The sequence below is a fragment of the Onychomys torridus genome, chromosome 2, assembly GCF_903995425.1.
Source record: "Onychomys torridus chromosome 2, mOncTor1.1, whole genome shotgun sequence".
NCBI lineage: Eukaryota > Metazoa > Chordata > Mammalia > Rodentia > Cricetidae > Onychomys > Onychomys torridus.
In genome coordinates this window covers 147,648,559-147,662,763 of record NC_050444.1, presented here as the reverse complement: position 1 = coordinate 147,662,763, position 14,205 = coordinate 147,648,559, and the positions used below count along the sequence as shown (strand labels likewise).

General features: G+C 48.6%; 2 protein-coding genes and 1 long non-coding RNA gene across 5 annotated transcripts in view; 2 read left to right on the top strand and 1 right to left on the bottom strand.

Annotated features, from left to right (window-relative positions):
- The window catches only part of Cep85 (centrosomal protein 85), a 42,239-nt gene extending 30,617 nt beyond the window's left edge, over positions 1–11,622 (top strand). The window contains exons 8-14 of one of the 2 annotated variants that reach the window (XM_036177404.1): positions 2,302–2,454; positions 2,939–3,093; positions 4,427–4,520; positions 5,377–5,427; positions 7,403–7,510; positions 8,994–9,219; positions 10,044–11,622. In XM_036177404.1, the coding sequence (XP_036033297.1) occupies positions 2,302–2,454; positions 2,939–3,093; positions 4,427–4,520; positions 5,377–5,427; positions 7,403–7,510; positions 8,994–9,219; positions 10,044–10,204 (948 nt within the window). In that variant the 3' untranslated portion in view covers positions 10,205–11,622. The remainder of the gene's footprint in view (positions 1–2,301; positions 2,455–2,938; positions 3,094–4,426; positions 4,521–5,376; positions 5,428–7,402; positions 7,511–8,993; positions 9,220–10,043) is intronic. The other variant, XM_036177405.1, reaches the window with a different exon arrangement.
- On the bottom strand, positions 4,172–6,778 carry LOC118577280. 2 transcript variants are annotated; one of them, XR_004944187.1, is made up of 4 exons: positions 6,295–6,778; positions 5,111–5,209; positions 4,647–4,880; positions 4,172–4,555 (listed from the first exon to the last, which is right to left on the bottom strand). It is a non-coding gene; the product is annotated as an uncharacterized LOC118577280 (long non-coding RNA). The 2 variants fall into 2 exon arrangements; XR_004944186.1 differs by having other exon boundaries at positions 4,172–4,880.
- Positions 11,623–12,699: 1,077 nt separating the features above from the next.
- Sh3bgrl3 (SH3 domain binding glutamate rich protein like 3) lies at positions 12,700–14,104 on the top strand. The gene is made up of 3 exons (XM_036177410.1): positions 12,700–12,879; positions 13,428–13,595; positions 13,704–14,104. The coding sequence occupies exons 1-3, from the start codon at positions 12,832–12,834 to the stop codon at positions 13,767–13,769; spliced, it is 282 nt and encodes a 93-aa protein (XP_036033303.1). The 5' UTR covers positions 12,700–12,831; the 3' UTR covers positions 13,770–14,104.
- Positions 14,105–14,205: the final 101 nt, after the last annotated feature.

The following is a 14,205-nucleotide window of genomic DNA, read 5'->3' as shown; positions in this document are numbered from 1 at the left end:
TTTTTTTTTTTTTTTTATTTTTTTATTTTTTTTAGATAGTCAAGACTTGGAGTAATCTAGCCTTCGCCATGTAGTTCAGGCTGGCCTCAGGCTCCAGGCAGTCCTTCCACTTGAGAACTACACAGACTAGGAGTATATGTAGATTACCACACCCACACCACATACTTTCTTGCTTTCATACTTTCTCCTTTCTTGCTATCTTCCTGTGGAGCCCTGGCTGGTCTCAACTCCAGAAGGTCCACCAGCCTCCTACTCCTGAGTGGTAGAGTTAGAAGAATGTGCCACCACACCCAGCTTATCTGCCTTTTCTTTCTTTCTTTCTTTAAAAAAAAACCGTTAATGTTAACATGTGGTCATTTTATCTTTTTGGCTTTTACTCTAGAATTGGTTTATCATTTTTCAGTGAACCTGTGAGAACCATAGGTTTAGAGCTGGATGGTTACAGCTTACACCTGGGATAAAGCTTTTATTTTATTTTATTTTTTAAGATTTTATTATTTATTTATGAATATGAGCGCTTTATCTGCATGTACAACTTTATGCCAGAAGAGGGCATCAGATCCCACTAGAGGTGGTTGTGAGCCACCATGTGGGTGCTGGAAGTTGAACTCAGGACCTCTGGAAGAGCAGGCGGTGCTCTTAACCACTGAGCCATCTCTCCAGCCCCATGCTTTTATTTTCAAAGACTGTACTTGATGTTGTCATGTCTTTGGATGGAAGAATAGGGTGTCTCTGCTCTGACATAATTCTCTGCCTCACTTTTTTCTTTTGTTCCCCCTCACTCCCTTATTTATAAGCCAAAGAAAACATCATCCAGCAACATTTTAGTGAGTTCCTTCTGGGACAAGCACTGTGCTATGCTTTAGGAATATGATAATTTAGCAGAATGGATATAATCCTTCAAAGATTGACCTTATCAGACATGAATATGTTATAGCAGTGCTACAGTTTGGTTTGGTTTGGTTTGAATGTATACCTGTTTTGCCTGCATGTATGCCGGTGCACCACATTCATGTAGTGCCCTTGGGGGCCAGAGGAAGGTATCAAATCCCCGGGAACTGGAGGGACAGATGGTTGTGAGCCACTGTGAGTACTGGGAACAGAACCTGGGTCTTCTAAAGAGCAGCCAGTGCTCTGACTGCTGAGTCGTCCTCCAGTCCAGAGACCAGTTTCACTTTGTTGTTTTGTTTTTCAATTATTACAAAGTAAATAAAATTTTCTTTTTGGGTGGGTTTTGTTGTTTTGTTTGTTTGTGGCAAGATTTCAGATTTCTCTATGTAACAGCCCTGGCTGTCCTGTTTGTAGACCAGGCTGGCCTTGAACTCACAGAGTTCCACTTGCATCTGCCTCCTGAGTGCTGGGATTAAAGGTGTGCACCACTATTGGCTAGCATAGATACATTTTTATTTAAGGGATTTTAATTCTTCTGCTGTCTGTCCAGGTCACTTGGTTTCAAGATTTCTATAAACAGCCCTTTCTCAAAGAAAGATGCTCAGTCCACTTGTGCTATCAGCTCTTTATTCTTTTTGGGTTGTTTTTTTTTGTTTTTTGTTTTTGTTTTGTTTTGGTTTTTTTTTTTTTTTTTTTTTTTTTTTTGTTTTTTTTTTTTGAGCTGAGGATCAAACCCAGGGCCTTTTGCTTGCTAGGCAAGCGCTCTACCACTGAGCTAAATCTCTAACCCTTCTTTTTGGTTTTTTAAGACAGGGTTTCTCTGTGTAGTTTTGGCCTGGAACTCACAGAGATCTGCTGGCATGCGCCACCACTGCCCAGCCCTTTTTTTAATCTCTCCTTGGATTAGAGACACATAGTCATGACAACTTCAGGGTTCTCCACCGGAGGATTTCTGGCAATTTCTTCAAACAATTTATTTTGGGAACCATGTTAAGGTAGATCTCTGTCTCACTGATAGGATGGATACCAGCTTTTTGAAACTTTCTTAGGTGCTTTTTTTGTTTTGTTTTTTGTTTTTTGAGACAGGGTTTCTCTGTGTAGCTTAGGAGCCTGTCCTGGAACTCACTCTGTAGCCCAGGCTGGCCTCGAACTCACAGAGATTTGCCTGGCTCTGCTTCCCAAGTGCGCCACCACCGCCTGGCTCTTAGGTGCTCTTTATCCCTACCCTTGACTGGAAAGTTCAGGAACGTTACCTCTGTAGTTTATGTTCCAGTCCAAATGTCTAAAGTTACTTAGCTTCCTGTCTTCATTGTGGGAAAGAACACATGTACCTCTAAGGGCAGTCACTGAAAAGTGTTCATAGCCTTAAAGAAATAAATAGAAACAGACTTGAAACATTTCTTTCACTAGGTCAAAGGCCGTGATAAACATATCAATAATTTGAAAAAGAAATGTCAGAAGGAATCAGAGCAGAACCGGGAGAAGCAACAGCGTATTGAGACTTTGGAACGCTATCTGGCTGACTTGCCCACCCTTGAAGATCATCAGAAGCAGACCGAGCAGGTAGCAGCAATCTCCAGCTATACCGGGAGCAAGCAGGGAGGGGTCATTCTCATTATCTGACTTACTGAAAGGACTGTCTCAAAGGAGTCAGTCATGTCTAGCTAGATTCACAACCGGATGATTTGATTTGATTTTTGAGATACAGTCTCTTGGTGTAGTTCTTGCTGTCCTGGAACTTATTATGTAGACCAGGCTGGCCTCGAACTCTCAGAGATCACCTACCCCTGCTTACTGAGTGTTGGGATTAAAGGTGTGTGTTACCACACCAGCCTTGTTTTGTTTCTTGGAGACAAGGTCTTATTGTAAATCCCTGGCTGGTCTAGAACTCACTATGTAGAGCAGACTGGCCTGAACTCACAGAGGTCTGCCTGCCTCTTGCAGGGACTAAAGGCATGTGCTACCTACCATACTCAGCTTAAGGACTGCAGGTGTTTGAGATAGCCACTCAGTCTTCCTTAGCTAAGCATGGGATCCTGTCTCTTAGCTTAAGGATGCAGAGTTGAAGAACACAGAACTGCAAGAGAGAGTGGCTGAGCTGGAGACTTTGCTGGAGGATACCCAGGCAACCTGCAGAGAGAAGGAGGTTCTGCTGGAAAGCCTGAGACAGAGAGAAGCAGAATTCTCCTCTGCTAGACATAGGTAATGCCCTTTAGATTTGAGGGAAGGATAGGGTTTCATTCTGGTGCAGTGTTAACTACCCTGCTTGCTGACTTATTTTATTTTAAGTGAATGTGCAAATCCCACCCCCCTTAGAGCTTTGTTTTCTTTGGATTATGACTAATAGGAAAGTTGCTTTGGGGCAGAAAACTTGTCTTTGTGATGTGGTGGGGTGTGTTATAGTGCGACTGGGAAAAGACTTCTGGGCTTCTAGTGCTGTGAAGAGACTGTGACCACGGCAACTCTTATAAAGGAAACATTGAATTAGAGTGGTTTGCTCTTTTGGAGGTTGTCTATTATCATCATGGTGGGAAGTATGGCGGCATGTGGACAGACATGGTTCTAGAGCTGAGAGTCATCTATCTTGCTGGCAACAGGAAGTCCTCTGAAGCATGTCTCCAAGCCAAGTTTGATTCTTATGCAGCCCAAGACATCCTGACTAGGGATGGTACTGTCTGCAGTCAATCTCATCTAGAAAATGGAAGAGTCAAGGCTTTGAGGGTTCCTTAAATGAGTTCCCCTAAGATGTCTTACATCAAGATGACTTGTACCAAGGTGACAATTAAAGATAACTTAGGGCAGGGACAAATCTGGCTCTGCTGTAAACACCATGTGCCAAGAAAAGAAAGATGGGTTTTGTTTTGTGTCTTGCTCTGTATCCCAGCTTGACTGAATGCTGGCTGTGAAATCCAGCAAATCCTCCTGTCTCTTTTTCCAGAACATACTGGAATTTCAGGCATATACCACCATGCTCAGCTAAAAGAGTTCTTGTATATTTTTCAAATTTTATTTATTTATTTGGTTTTTTGAGACAGGGTTTCTCTGTAAAAAACAGTCCTGGCTGTCCTGTAACTCACTCTGTAAACCGGGCTAGCCTCAAACTCACAGAGATCCCCCTGCCTCTGCCTCCCAAATGCTGGGATTAAAGGCATGTACCACCACTGCCTGGCTCAAATTTTATTTTTTAATATCAAAACAATACAAGAGTTTGGCAAATAAAGATTGGAGGGGGAGGCTGGGGGAGGGGTGGGAGGAGGAAAGAAAGGGATCTTTGATTGGTGTGTAAAATGAATGAAAAACTTTTCTTAATTAAAAAAAAGAATTGATGGTATATTGTATAGATTCTGGCCCCTAGCAGAGAAAATCAAATACATTGAGTATCGTCTGTCAGGGACACCCTGTATCACAGCATCCTCAGCTATGGTTAGGAAGGTGGAACTGTTTTGCTCCAAAGACATAGTAAATAACAGAACCAATAATTAAAGCCACAATGGTTCTGATTTCATAGTTCTAGAAGAAGACATTGTCTTTTCAGCTTGCAAGATAAACAGTCTGTGGAGGCTGCCAGTGGAGAAGGTCTCACAGTGGAAACGGAATCCCAGCAGAAGGCATGTGATTCCCTCCGAAAGGTGATTAAGGGCATCTGGGCTCTGGCCTGGATAGGCTGGGAGGAAGGAAGAGATTGTGTACTGGGAACGAATCAGGAATTCTGTCTTAAGCCATGTAGGATCTGCTTCCAAAAGCTTTTCTCTCACCTGAAAAGTCAGCCCTGTACAGTAATTTTGCATTTTAGGTATTCAGTCTTATGACAAGTTGCTTATCAGGAATACACGCAGAAGTTAGGAGCAGCATGCCATCAGATGTGCTGAAGCCCAGGTGCACAGCATTCCGGGTTCAGGGCCTGGAGAAACTGCTACTGCTCCTCAAAACATTATATCCAGTGAGGGGGCCCAGTTTCTCAACTCAGCAAATCATAGAGATCCAGTAACCTGCTGAAGAAACAGGTTACAGGGTAGCAGAAATGGTTCAGGGGTTATGTGAGCTATTGAGGCACTGAAAGCTGGGACAGTTTAGGTTCTGTCCTTGGGTAGATCACTGACCAAATCTCTAAACCCATACCCATGGTAGCCCTGGATTGGGAGACTCAGAAAGCTGAATTTGTCCTTTTCCCAAAGAATCTCCATGTGTACTGGGTGTGTATAAAGTTAATTCCACTGACCTGCAGTCATTGGGTGAGGGTCCCCCACCCCAGAAGTGCTCATGGGGCCTGTCGAGTTCCTCTGTAAGACTGTTGTGACTAGAGCACCGAGTCCCAGGGCTGCGAAAGTAGACAAGGAAGGTCAGGAGTCTGAGTTAGATTTCTGTAGGTCGTGCTAACCGATCCTCACCCTGGTCTTACAGTGCTGGCATTGGATCAGAGATCCTCAAGCACACCAGCCTCGTGCTCGTAGCCTTTCTTGCTTTCTTGATACCTTTGCCTTTCAGATGGTGGAGAGGCAGCAACTGAAGATAGAGCAGCTGCACTCTCAAGTCCAGGTGAGCAGGAGGCTTTGGCCCGTGGTGGAGAGTGCTCAACTGATGGAAGCCTGGGATTCAGCTTAACATTGCATTGCCTGTTACTGGAAATCCGTAGGAGGACCATCAAGGTTTAAGGGTGGAACGGCATGGTTTAAACATGAACCTGTAAGCAGTTTGATACTACTGAAGTGCAGTCATGTACTGCTTACCAGTCAGGACACATTTTGAGAAATGTGCACTTGGATGGTTTCATCTTTGTGAGCATTGGAGTATACTATTAAGACACTTCATCACTAGACTGTGTCTTACAGGACCTCACAATATGCAGTCCATCATTGATCAAAACATCTTAGGCAATGCATGACTATCTTGAATTTAGGTTGTGAGTGGAGAGGTGAGCAGAAGTGGTTATGGGAAGGTCTTGTCTGTCCTATGGTGTTAGCTTTTATTTTTCCTACATGTATGTCTGTGCACCATAGAGGTCAGAAGAGGTGTCAGATCCCCTGAAACTGTAGTTGGGATGGTTGTGAACTACCTTGTGTGTGCTGGGCATCAAACCTAGGCCCTCTGTAAGAACAGCAAGTGTTTTTAACTGCCATCTCTCCAGCTCCTTGCTGTGTTATCTTTTAATCTTTAGTGGGTGATGGGAATCTTTTTTTGTTTGTTTGTCTGTGTTTGGGGTTTGTTGTTTGTTTTGTTTTTGTTTTCAAGACAGGGTTTCTCTGTGTAGCTTTGCACTTTTCCTTGAACTCACAGAGATCTGCCTGCCTCTGCCTCCCGAGTGCTGGGATTAAAGGCGTGCACCACCACCGCCCGTCCTGTAATGGGAATCTTACTAGAACATGGTTATGGTGTGGTGTGGTGAAATTTGCAGTTCAGGCTCACCTGGAAGACTGACATCCTGGAAAGAGGCAGCTGGGAAGTGTGGCAGGAGATGTATTGAGGTGATGGGGACTGAGGCACAAGGCATGGTGGCAGAAGAGCTGTGAGGAGACAGATGGGAATCATTCAGGAGGAGTCGGCGGGCGACTGAGAAGCAGGGGTTAGAGGAATAGGGAAGAACAACCATGACTCCTGGTTCCTATTTTGGGCCAGAGTAGGAGTGTTCATTAATTGTGTTCTCCGAGAAATCTTGAGTGAAATAGATTGACTCAAGTTTTTTTAACTCTACAAGGTTTTACACCGGTGGCTGGGGATATGAATTAGTAGAAAAAGCGGAGTTCAGACCCCAGCACCCATGTAAGTGCTGGGTGTGTGGCAACCCAGCTGTGATTCCAGTGCTAGGAGTCAGATGCAGGATAAGGTAGAGCGGAATCAAAAAAGACACAGGAACCTCTGACCTCCACACAGTGCACATGTGCATGTGTACTTACACATGTACAAACACACACATGGGGCACACACGTAACATATGCAAAAAATAAAAGGGTTTTCACACCAAACTTGAAATGCACTGAGGAAAAGCTGAAGGCTGCCTGCCTGCCTTTCCAGCTCTCTCTGTGTAGTTGCCTCTTCTGGTCTTGTCGGGAAGCTCTCGCTCTTGGTAAGCGTATAAAACACCAGGGTTTTAGTTGTTAATGGCTCATTAAGTGAAAGGGTTTAAATTGGTGCTTTTTAACTGGTGGGTCACAGCCCCTTGGGATCAAATGGCCCTTGAACAGGGGTCACCTAAGACTATCTGAAAACACAGATATTTACATTATGATTCATAACAGTAGCAAGAATACAGTTATGAAGTAGCAACAAAAATAAATTTATGGCTGGGGGTCACCGGAACATGGGAACCTGTATTGAAGGGTCACAGCATTGGGGAGGTTGAGACCCACTGGTTTAAATGGAAAGTAACAGGCCTGAGCTCTTCTCATATACCCTTAGAGCAGCTGTGTAGCAGGGTGGCACTTTAGTGTGTGGCACAGGTGAGAGGTGATGCCATCCACATCAGACTTGTTACCTTTGGTATGTTCTGCATAACATCTCACTGTGTGGTCTTTAGACCCTAAAGCAAGAACTGGCTCAAGAAGAAGGAATAAGCCAGGCCTTGAGAGAGGAGGCACAGAGGAGGGAGACAGCCCTGCAGCAAATTCGTACAGCCGTGAAGGAGGTAAGCATTGGCTAGGGCCAAAGAGCCTCCACAAGTCTGATTTCTCCATTTCCCATCCCATTCCTTACCCTACATGAATGTGGAAGAGGCTGTGAGCTTTTTAGCAGAGGAATAGGAAGTAACATTGCATGACCCTGTATGTTACAGGCTTTAGGCCTGTTTTAGAGTGGCCACAGACACTGAGAAATGCTTTTCAAATGTGGGATCTCCTCCTTTTCTCCCTCCCCACTCAGCCTTCCTGGTTTGTGGGATTGGAGGCGGGGAAAATCAAGAAGACTGAGGGAGCAGGGTGTGGCTTTACATGCATGTAATCCCAGCACTTGGGAGCTTGAGGCTGAGTTCAAGGCAAGCCTGTCTTACACACAAATAGCCCCAAAATGAATGAAGATTTGGTGGTACGCGTGTAGTGAAGAGAGTTGTAAGTAGGGCCCACTGAGTTCACTGGCCAAGTGCCTAGGAAGACATTTCCCAGAACAACGATTATTATATGGCCCAGTGTGGCAGAGACCAGAGGTAGGGGATGGGGAGGGGGGCTCTCAGTAAGAGAGAAGGCACAGAGAGCCTTACATAAATAGCTGCTCTGTATAAGGAAGCCTAACTGTACTACAGTGAGAGCGTGAAATGTAGGATGCTTCCCTCCCTGAGCAGGGCAAGATGATGGCTACAAGTTCACAGCCAGTCTGGTTAACACAGAGTTCCAGGTCAGCCAGGGCTGCCCTGTATCGAGCAAACAAGCAAAGTTGGGTTAGGGAATGTAGCTCAATTGGTAGGGTACTTGCCTTGCATGCGTGAAGGCCTGAGCTGTAAAGTAGGGGTAGTGGTACATACTTTTAACTCCTGCACTTGGAAGGTGAAGACCAGGAGGATCAGAAGTTCAAGGTCATCCTCAACTATGTAGGAAGTTGGAGGCCATATGTGGCTATGTGATACCGTCTCAAAAATAAAAGAAGTGGGGAGAGGGACAGACAAGATGCCGTTCAGCTCTGGATCTTCGGGTCTCTTCCCAGGCTTGCTGTCTCCCTTGCCCCTCTATTTCTCTGACAGCCTGTTATCAGGCTGGCTGGGAGCCACTTTGGTCAGGGTGGCAGGGCGAGATTGAAACCAATGTCTCCTCAGATTTCACTGTTCACGTTAAGCCATCTCTAATAGCCTTGCTAACAGAGTTGGCTGAAGACTGGCTTCAGATAGAGTTCACTGGTTCCTGGACCGAAACCTGGAGGCTGGTGATGACTCAGATCCTGCTGAGAAATAGTTTCCTTTCCAGTGCTGGTCCTTAAGGGCCTGGGCTCAGCCTCCACACAGGAGGAGCTAGTGTCTGTAGAAGGAGAGGGTTGCAGGGAGGGGAAGGTGGCACCAATCCTGTGTGGGTAACAGTGGGGAGGGACAGTGTGACTAAATTTCCCCTTGACACCCACGCCCATTCACACACACAGATCTTTGCCTCCCTTTGGGTCTTCGTCAGTTTATCCATCTGTTTGCTTAGCTCTCAGTGCAAAACCAGGACCTGATTGAGAAGAATCTGACCCTGCAAGAGCACATGCGCCAGGCCCAGCCGGGGTCTGCATCTTCACCAGACACGGCCCAGCTGGCAGATGAGCTACACCAGGAACTGGCCATTTGCCTTCAAGATCTGCAAGCTGTCTGCAGCATTGTGACCCAGAGGGCCCAGGGCCACAACCCTAACCTCTCTCTGCTCCTAGGCATTCACTGTGAGTCATCGAAAGGGCTTTTATTCTCTCACCCATCCGACTTTGCTCTCCTTACGGTAATTGTGAACCAGGTGCGTAGGCCTGGCCACTGCCTTGTGGGAGTTGTCAAAGTGTTAGTGTTTCATAAACAGGCTTCCTTAGAGGACGCTTGCATAGAGGACAAACAAAAAGTGGGCCTTAGGCAACAAATTATCAGCTCACTATTCTCAGCTTGTTGTTTTTGGTTTTTTGAGACAGTTTCTCTGTGTAGCCATGGCTATTCGGGGATCTCGCTCTGTAGACCAGGCTGGCCTCAGCGTCACAGAGATCCACCTGCCTCTGCCTCCCAAGTGTCATATCTGAGCCGGGCGGTGGTAGCACACACCTTTAATCCCAGCACTCGGGAGGCAGAGCCAGGAAAGACGCAAAGCTACACAGAGAAACCCTGTCTTGAAAAAGGGGGTTGGGGCACAGGCAAAATGCCTTTCAGCTCTGGATCTTCAGGTCTCTTCCCTCTCCCAGCCCCACACCCAGTGACTGCTAACAGTCTTACTTACTGTCTCCCTTGGCCCTCTATTCCTCTCTCACAGCTTGTTTATCAGACTGACTGGTGGCCGCTTATGTCAGGGTGGCAGGGCAAGACTGAAACCAGTGTGTCCTAAGTTTGGAGCTTTAGCTTGTATTTGAGTCCTTAGTATAAGCAACACCCTGGCTCAGTCCTCAGTACTGGAGGGAAAGCTGTGTCTGTGATCATGGTGCTTTAAGAGGTGCTTATTTGTCCTCATGAAGTTTTGAAGTTTCAGTCTGCTCATTTGCTAACACTCTTAAAATTCTCTTCTCGTCAGCCACCCAGCTCCCAGGGACTCAGCTGGATTTGCAGAAGTCAGATGTGATCAGGAGAAAACTAGAAGAGGTTCAACAGCTGCGTCGTGACATTGAGGACTTAAGGACCAGCCTGTCAGACAGATATGCCCAGGACATGGGAGAAAACTGTGCCACACAGTGAGGAGTGTCAGGGAGGACCTGGCTGATAGTAGCCTTGCCAGGAGGTTCCTGCCCTGACAATCCTGCTGCTGCACCCAGCGGGGAGAGCCTGTGTCTGGGGCCAGGGTTGATGAGGAGCCTGCCTGTTCTGCTGTATACTGGCTTTGCCTTACTGGGTTATGTTTTACCTGTTATCTTACTCTGAAAGGCTGAGTTACTAATTAACCTTTTGTAGATTGAACTGATACAAGTCCTCACAAACTGTTCCCAGCCCTAACATGACATCAGAAGCAAACAGGCTGCTCACCTCCCTCTCCATCCTCCAGGATGACCCATGTTCATTCCTACTCCATGCCTTGGTCCTGCTGATGCTCCTTAGGAGGCCTGAAAGGTTAAGGAGGAGCGGCAACCTTTGGAGAATTCTCAGGCCCCCTGCATCAGCCTTCCTGGGAACCCAGCTGGCTTTCTGGGTTTTCTCAGGTACCTGCTTCCTCAGGGCTGTTGTTCCCCACACAGGCCTCAGGGTTACCTACCCCTTAGCAGAGTTCCCCACTAGGATTGCTGGCTTGGGGACTACAGCAGGGCTCCTCATCCAGCCTGCTGTGCTATTGTTTACAGGAAGCTGTGGCTACCCTGTGTCCCTGGTGCCCTGGCATGTGGTCAGCATAGCCTTTTTCCATTGCTCGGGCCTTCCAGGTAGCCCTATTTGGGGTACCTAAGTGCAGACCCCCCTGTGATGGCCCTGTGGTTTGCAGGTTGCACAAGCTGCTCACCCCTCCCAGGACTGGGGCTGTAGCTAGCTCTGGTTTGTGCCTCTTATGTTTGCAGTTGGGGGGATTTCCTTTTCCCTCTCTGACCTTGAAAGTTAGAGCACCTAGTGTGGGTCAGCTCTTAGAGTGTTGGATGTTTCCTAGTGTTTTGTTTCTCTGGGGCCTTTGGACCCTCAGCTTTTTGGTTTTTCTTGCCTCCTGATTTAGGGATGGTCTCAGTTTTATCTGGTTGTTGAGCTAGCCCTCAACCTCCTATAGTTTGGAGCTGGGGTCCCTATTTGTATGAGGAGCCAGAGTAGTTTGGGGGGTGCAGAGGCAGCCATGATGGGACTTTGGCTAAGTCTCTGGATTGTTAAAAGCATCCTGGACCTCCAGGGTGGGCCTGAGTGGCCTTCTTTTCAAGTGTTTTCATAAGTTTGTGTTTTATTTATGGATGGCTTACCTTTTCAGAGTAGCCACACCCAGCTGGCTATCTCCTCAGCCTCTGGGCTCCTGCCTCCTCAAACCAGAGCTGTGTGGTTGGTGTCCACCCTATGTCATTGGGAGCCCAGCCTTCATGCTCACGGGTATATTTTCTTCGTAAAGTTTATAAAGTTATTTATATGAATCTTTGTTATGTCAACTTGTTTGTATTGCCTATTTTGATTACAGAATAAAACATTTTAACAGATGCTTCAGTTTTCCATTGTCTCCCAGCATCCTTTGCCCAGCCCTCACTTTGGCTTGTGGAGCCAAAGACTAGCTCAGAACTTTAGGCAGTTCCCCCTTGGTAGCTGAATCCCTTCCCACTTCTGCTCCTGTCTGTGTGGGGACAGATGAGGTCTCTGCCCACACTCTGTTGCAGAGAACTCCCCCACCAGCCAGTCATCACTACAAAGTTGGCAGCAGACTTCAGAGAAGTCGGCAGCTTCTGGGTTTCTGTGGCTTCTGAGGAAGTGACTTCCCCATAACCAGATAGACAGTATGCCTCAGAATGCTTCCTGGGCCGTCGGCTGTGTGTCCCTGGCTCTACTTCGGGGTGTGTGAGGGGGCAGTATAGTGAACCTAACTGCTTGCTTCAAAATTGGGGTGGGTCTGGACCCCTTCCCTCATCAGCTGAATTCCTAATACTCCAAGCAATGGGATGTCATTTCCACCGTAAAGGTGGAGTTGAGCTGGGACCACCCCCAAACCAGCTATGGATCTCTACCCAGGGCCAGTTTGAGCCAGGCCCTCGTCGTGACACTAGCTCTTGCCTCTACACACTAGTGAGCTGTCTGCAGCTTCTTACCTCCTTCTCCATCTGGCTTCTGAAGGGTGTGGCCCCAGTTTACAGCCACCTCCCTTTCTTGTCAGAGCCTGTTTGAGTGGAGAGGTGCTTTAGGGGAAGTAAGTGTCCTGCTGCACTGTCCCTCCCCAGCGCCACCACCGCCCTTTCCCCGCCTTCAAAAGTTCCACGCTGAGTTGTACTATTAAGGGACCTGGAGACGGGGTGGCGACTGCGCTGGGCACTGGATGTACAAAACCCGGGTTAGCCTGGAAAAGCTTTCAGCTGAACCGTTCTGCCTACCTTCCTGGCTTTTCTTTTTTGGTTCCCTCCCAGCCACACGACGTGAGCCCCAAGCCAGAGGGTTGAGTGTAGCCAAACAGCTGCTGAGTGAGGACTGGGGTCCTCCGGGCTCCAGGCCACAGAGCAGGGCTGGGAGGGAGCCTCCAGCGCAGGGCGGTGTCGTGCAGGCCCCGCCTTGCCCGCCTGCGCAGCTCATTGGCCCCGAGCGCACCGACTCGCGGGCGGAGCAGGAAGGAAACCGCTCCCAAGCGCGGCGGCAGCGTCGTTTCTAGCCGTGCAGCTGCCGCTGCCACCATCTCTCGGTTGCTTTGCGGGTCCCTTTCCTGCAGCATGAGTGGTCTGCGCGTCTACAGCACGTCGGTCACCGGCTCTCGTGAAGTAAGTGTGTGCCTGGGCCGGCGCCCGGGGAAGGCGGGCCGTCCCCTGTGTTCCGACCGGCGCCCGGGAGCCGCCCCCACGATGGAGGCAGTGAGGTGCGGGGTATGGCCTCCCAGGTCTAGTCCGGGGGACGCGGCCCAGCCTGAGCCCCTCCACCAGGGATCCCTCGGCATCCCCAGCATGAGCTGCGCACACCCATCCCCCATTGTGGGGCCACCCATTCTCTTGCACACCCCCCATACACACCTCCTTAATCCCCGCTCCCTCTCCACTGAGAGGCTGTGGAGGAGGGTGTTTTCCATGTAAGGCCTCGTCCTGGCCGAGTCCAGCTTCCCTGACTTACCCAGAACTTGACCGTCTTCTCTTTCTGAGACTCCTGTAGGTGATCCCTCTCATCCTTGGACCCTTCCCATCCCTTAGTGGCCAGAATCTCCCCGTAGGGTGGGCAGGGCAAAAGCTCCTGCTAACACCGGACCAGAGTTCCTTCCATAAATCCTCCAGCCTGTGTGCCTGCCTGCCTGCCAACCCTGTCAATCCTCTGCCCCTAGATCAAGTCCCAGCAGAGTGAGGTGACCCGCATCCTAGATGGGAAGCGAATCCAATACCAGCTAGTGGACATCTCCCAGGACAACGCCCTTCGAGATGAGATGCGAGCCTTGGCAGGCAACCCCAAGGCCACCCCACCCCAGATTGTCAACGGGGACCAGTACTGCGGGGTATGGGGTTTGGGATCTGGGAGGTGTTGGAAGACTGCAGCCAGGTCAGACCTGGGCAAAGCAGTAGGGTCCCCTGCATCTGCACTCAGGTGATTACCCCTCCCTCAGGACTATGAACTCTTCGTGGAGGCCGTGGAACAGAACACACTGCAAGAGTTCCTGAAGCTGGCCTGAGTAGGGATGGCCACCATCCCTACCCAACTCCTCACCAGGCCTTGAAGGACCTTGTGACCAACCTTGGAGTCCCTCTCTGCAAACCCAAGCCCTTTCTGTATCCTCCTCCTTCCTTCCGAGGCAACATTCCTTACTCACCCATCGGTCTCAAGAGATTGTCTTAAGCAATGCCCCCAATGCTGGCTGCCCCTAGCCAGGCCATGGGGCTACCTCCCTGCCTGGCACTGTCTGATGGGTATTTCTGTTAGTTCCATCAGCCAGAGCTCTGCCAAAGGCCCCGCAAGCCCCTCGCCTAGGAGCATCCTAGAGACAATTAAATGCCCATTCCACTGGTACAGTCTGTCTGGTTATGGTGTCCTAGGTCCCTGCTTGGCAGCAGTGGAGGTCCTGGTTGTGGTACAGCTGTGTTGTTTGTGTCTGTGTGTGCATGTGGAGC

What these genes read in the sequence shown, in the direction of transcription:
- Sh3bgrl3 (XM_036177410.1), top strand. Translation starts at nt 12,832, where the DNA reads ATGAGTGGTCTGCGCGTCTACAGCACGTCGGTCACCGGCTCTCGTGAA. An exon ending in CGGTCACCGGCTCTCGTGAA is followed by an intron (nt 12,880 to 13,427) that starts GTAAGTGTGTGC and finishes CTCTGCCCCTAG; the next exon opens with ATCAAGTCCCAGCAGAGTGA. An exon ending in ACGGGGACCAGTACTGCGGG is followed by an intron (nt 13,596 to 13,703) that starts GTATGGGGTTTG and finishes CCCCTCCCTCAG; the next exon opens with GACTATGAACTCTTCGTGGA.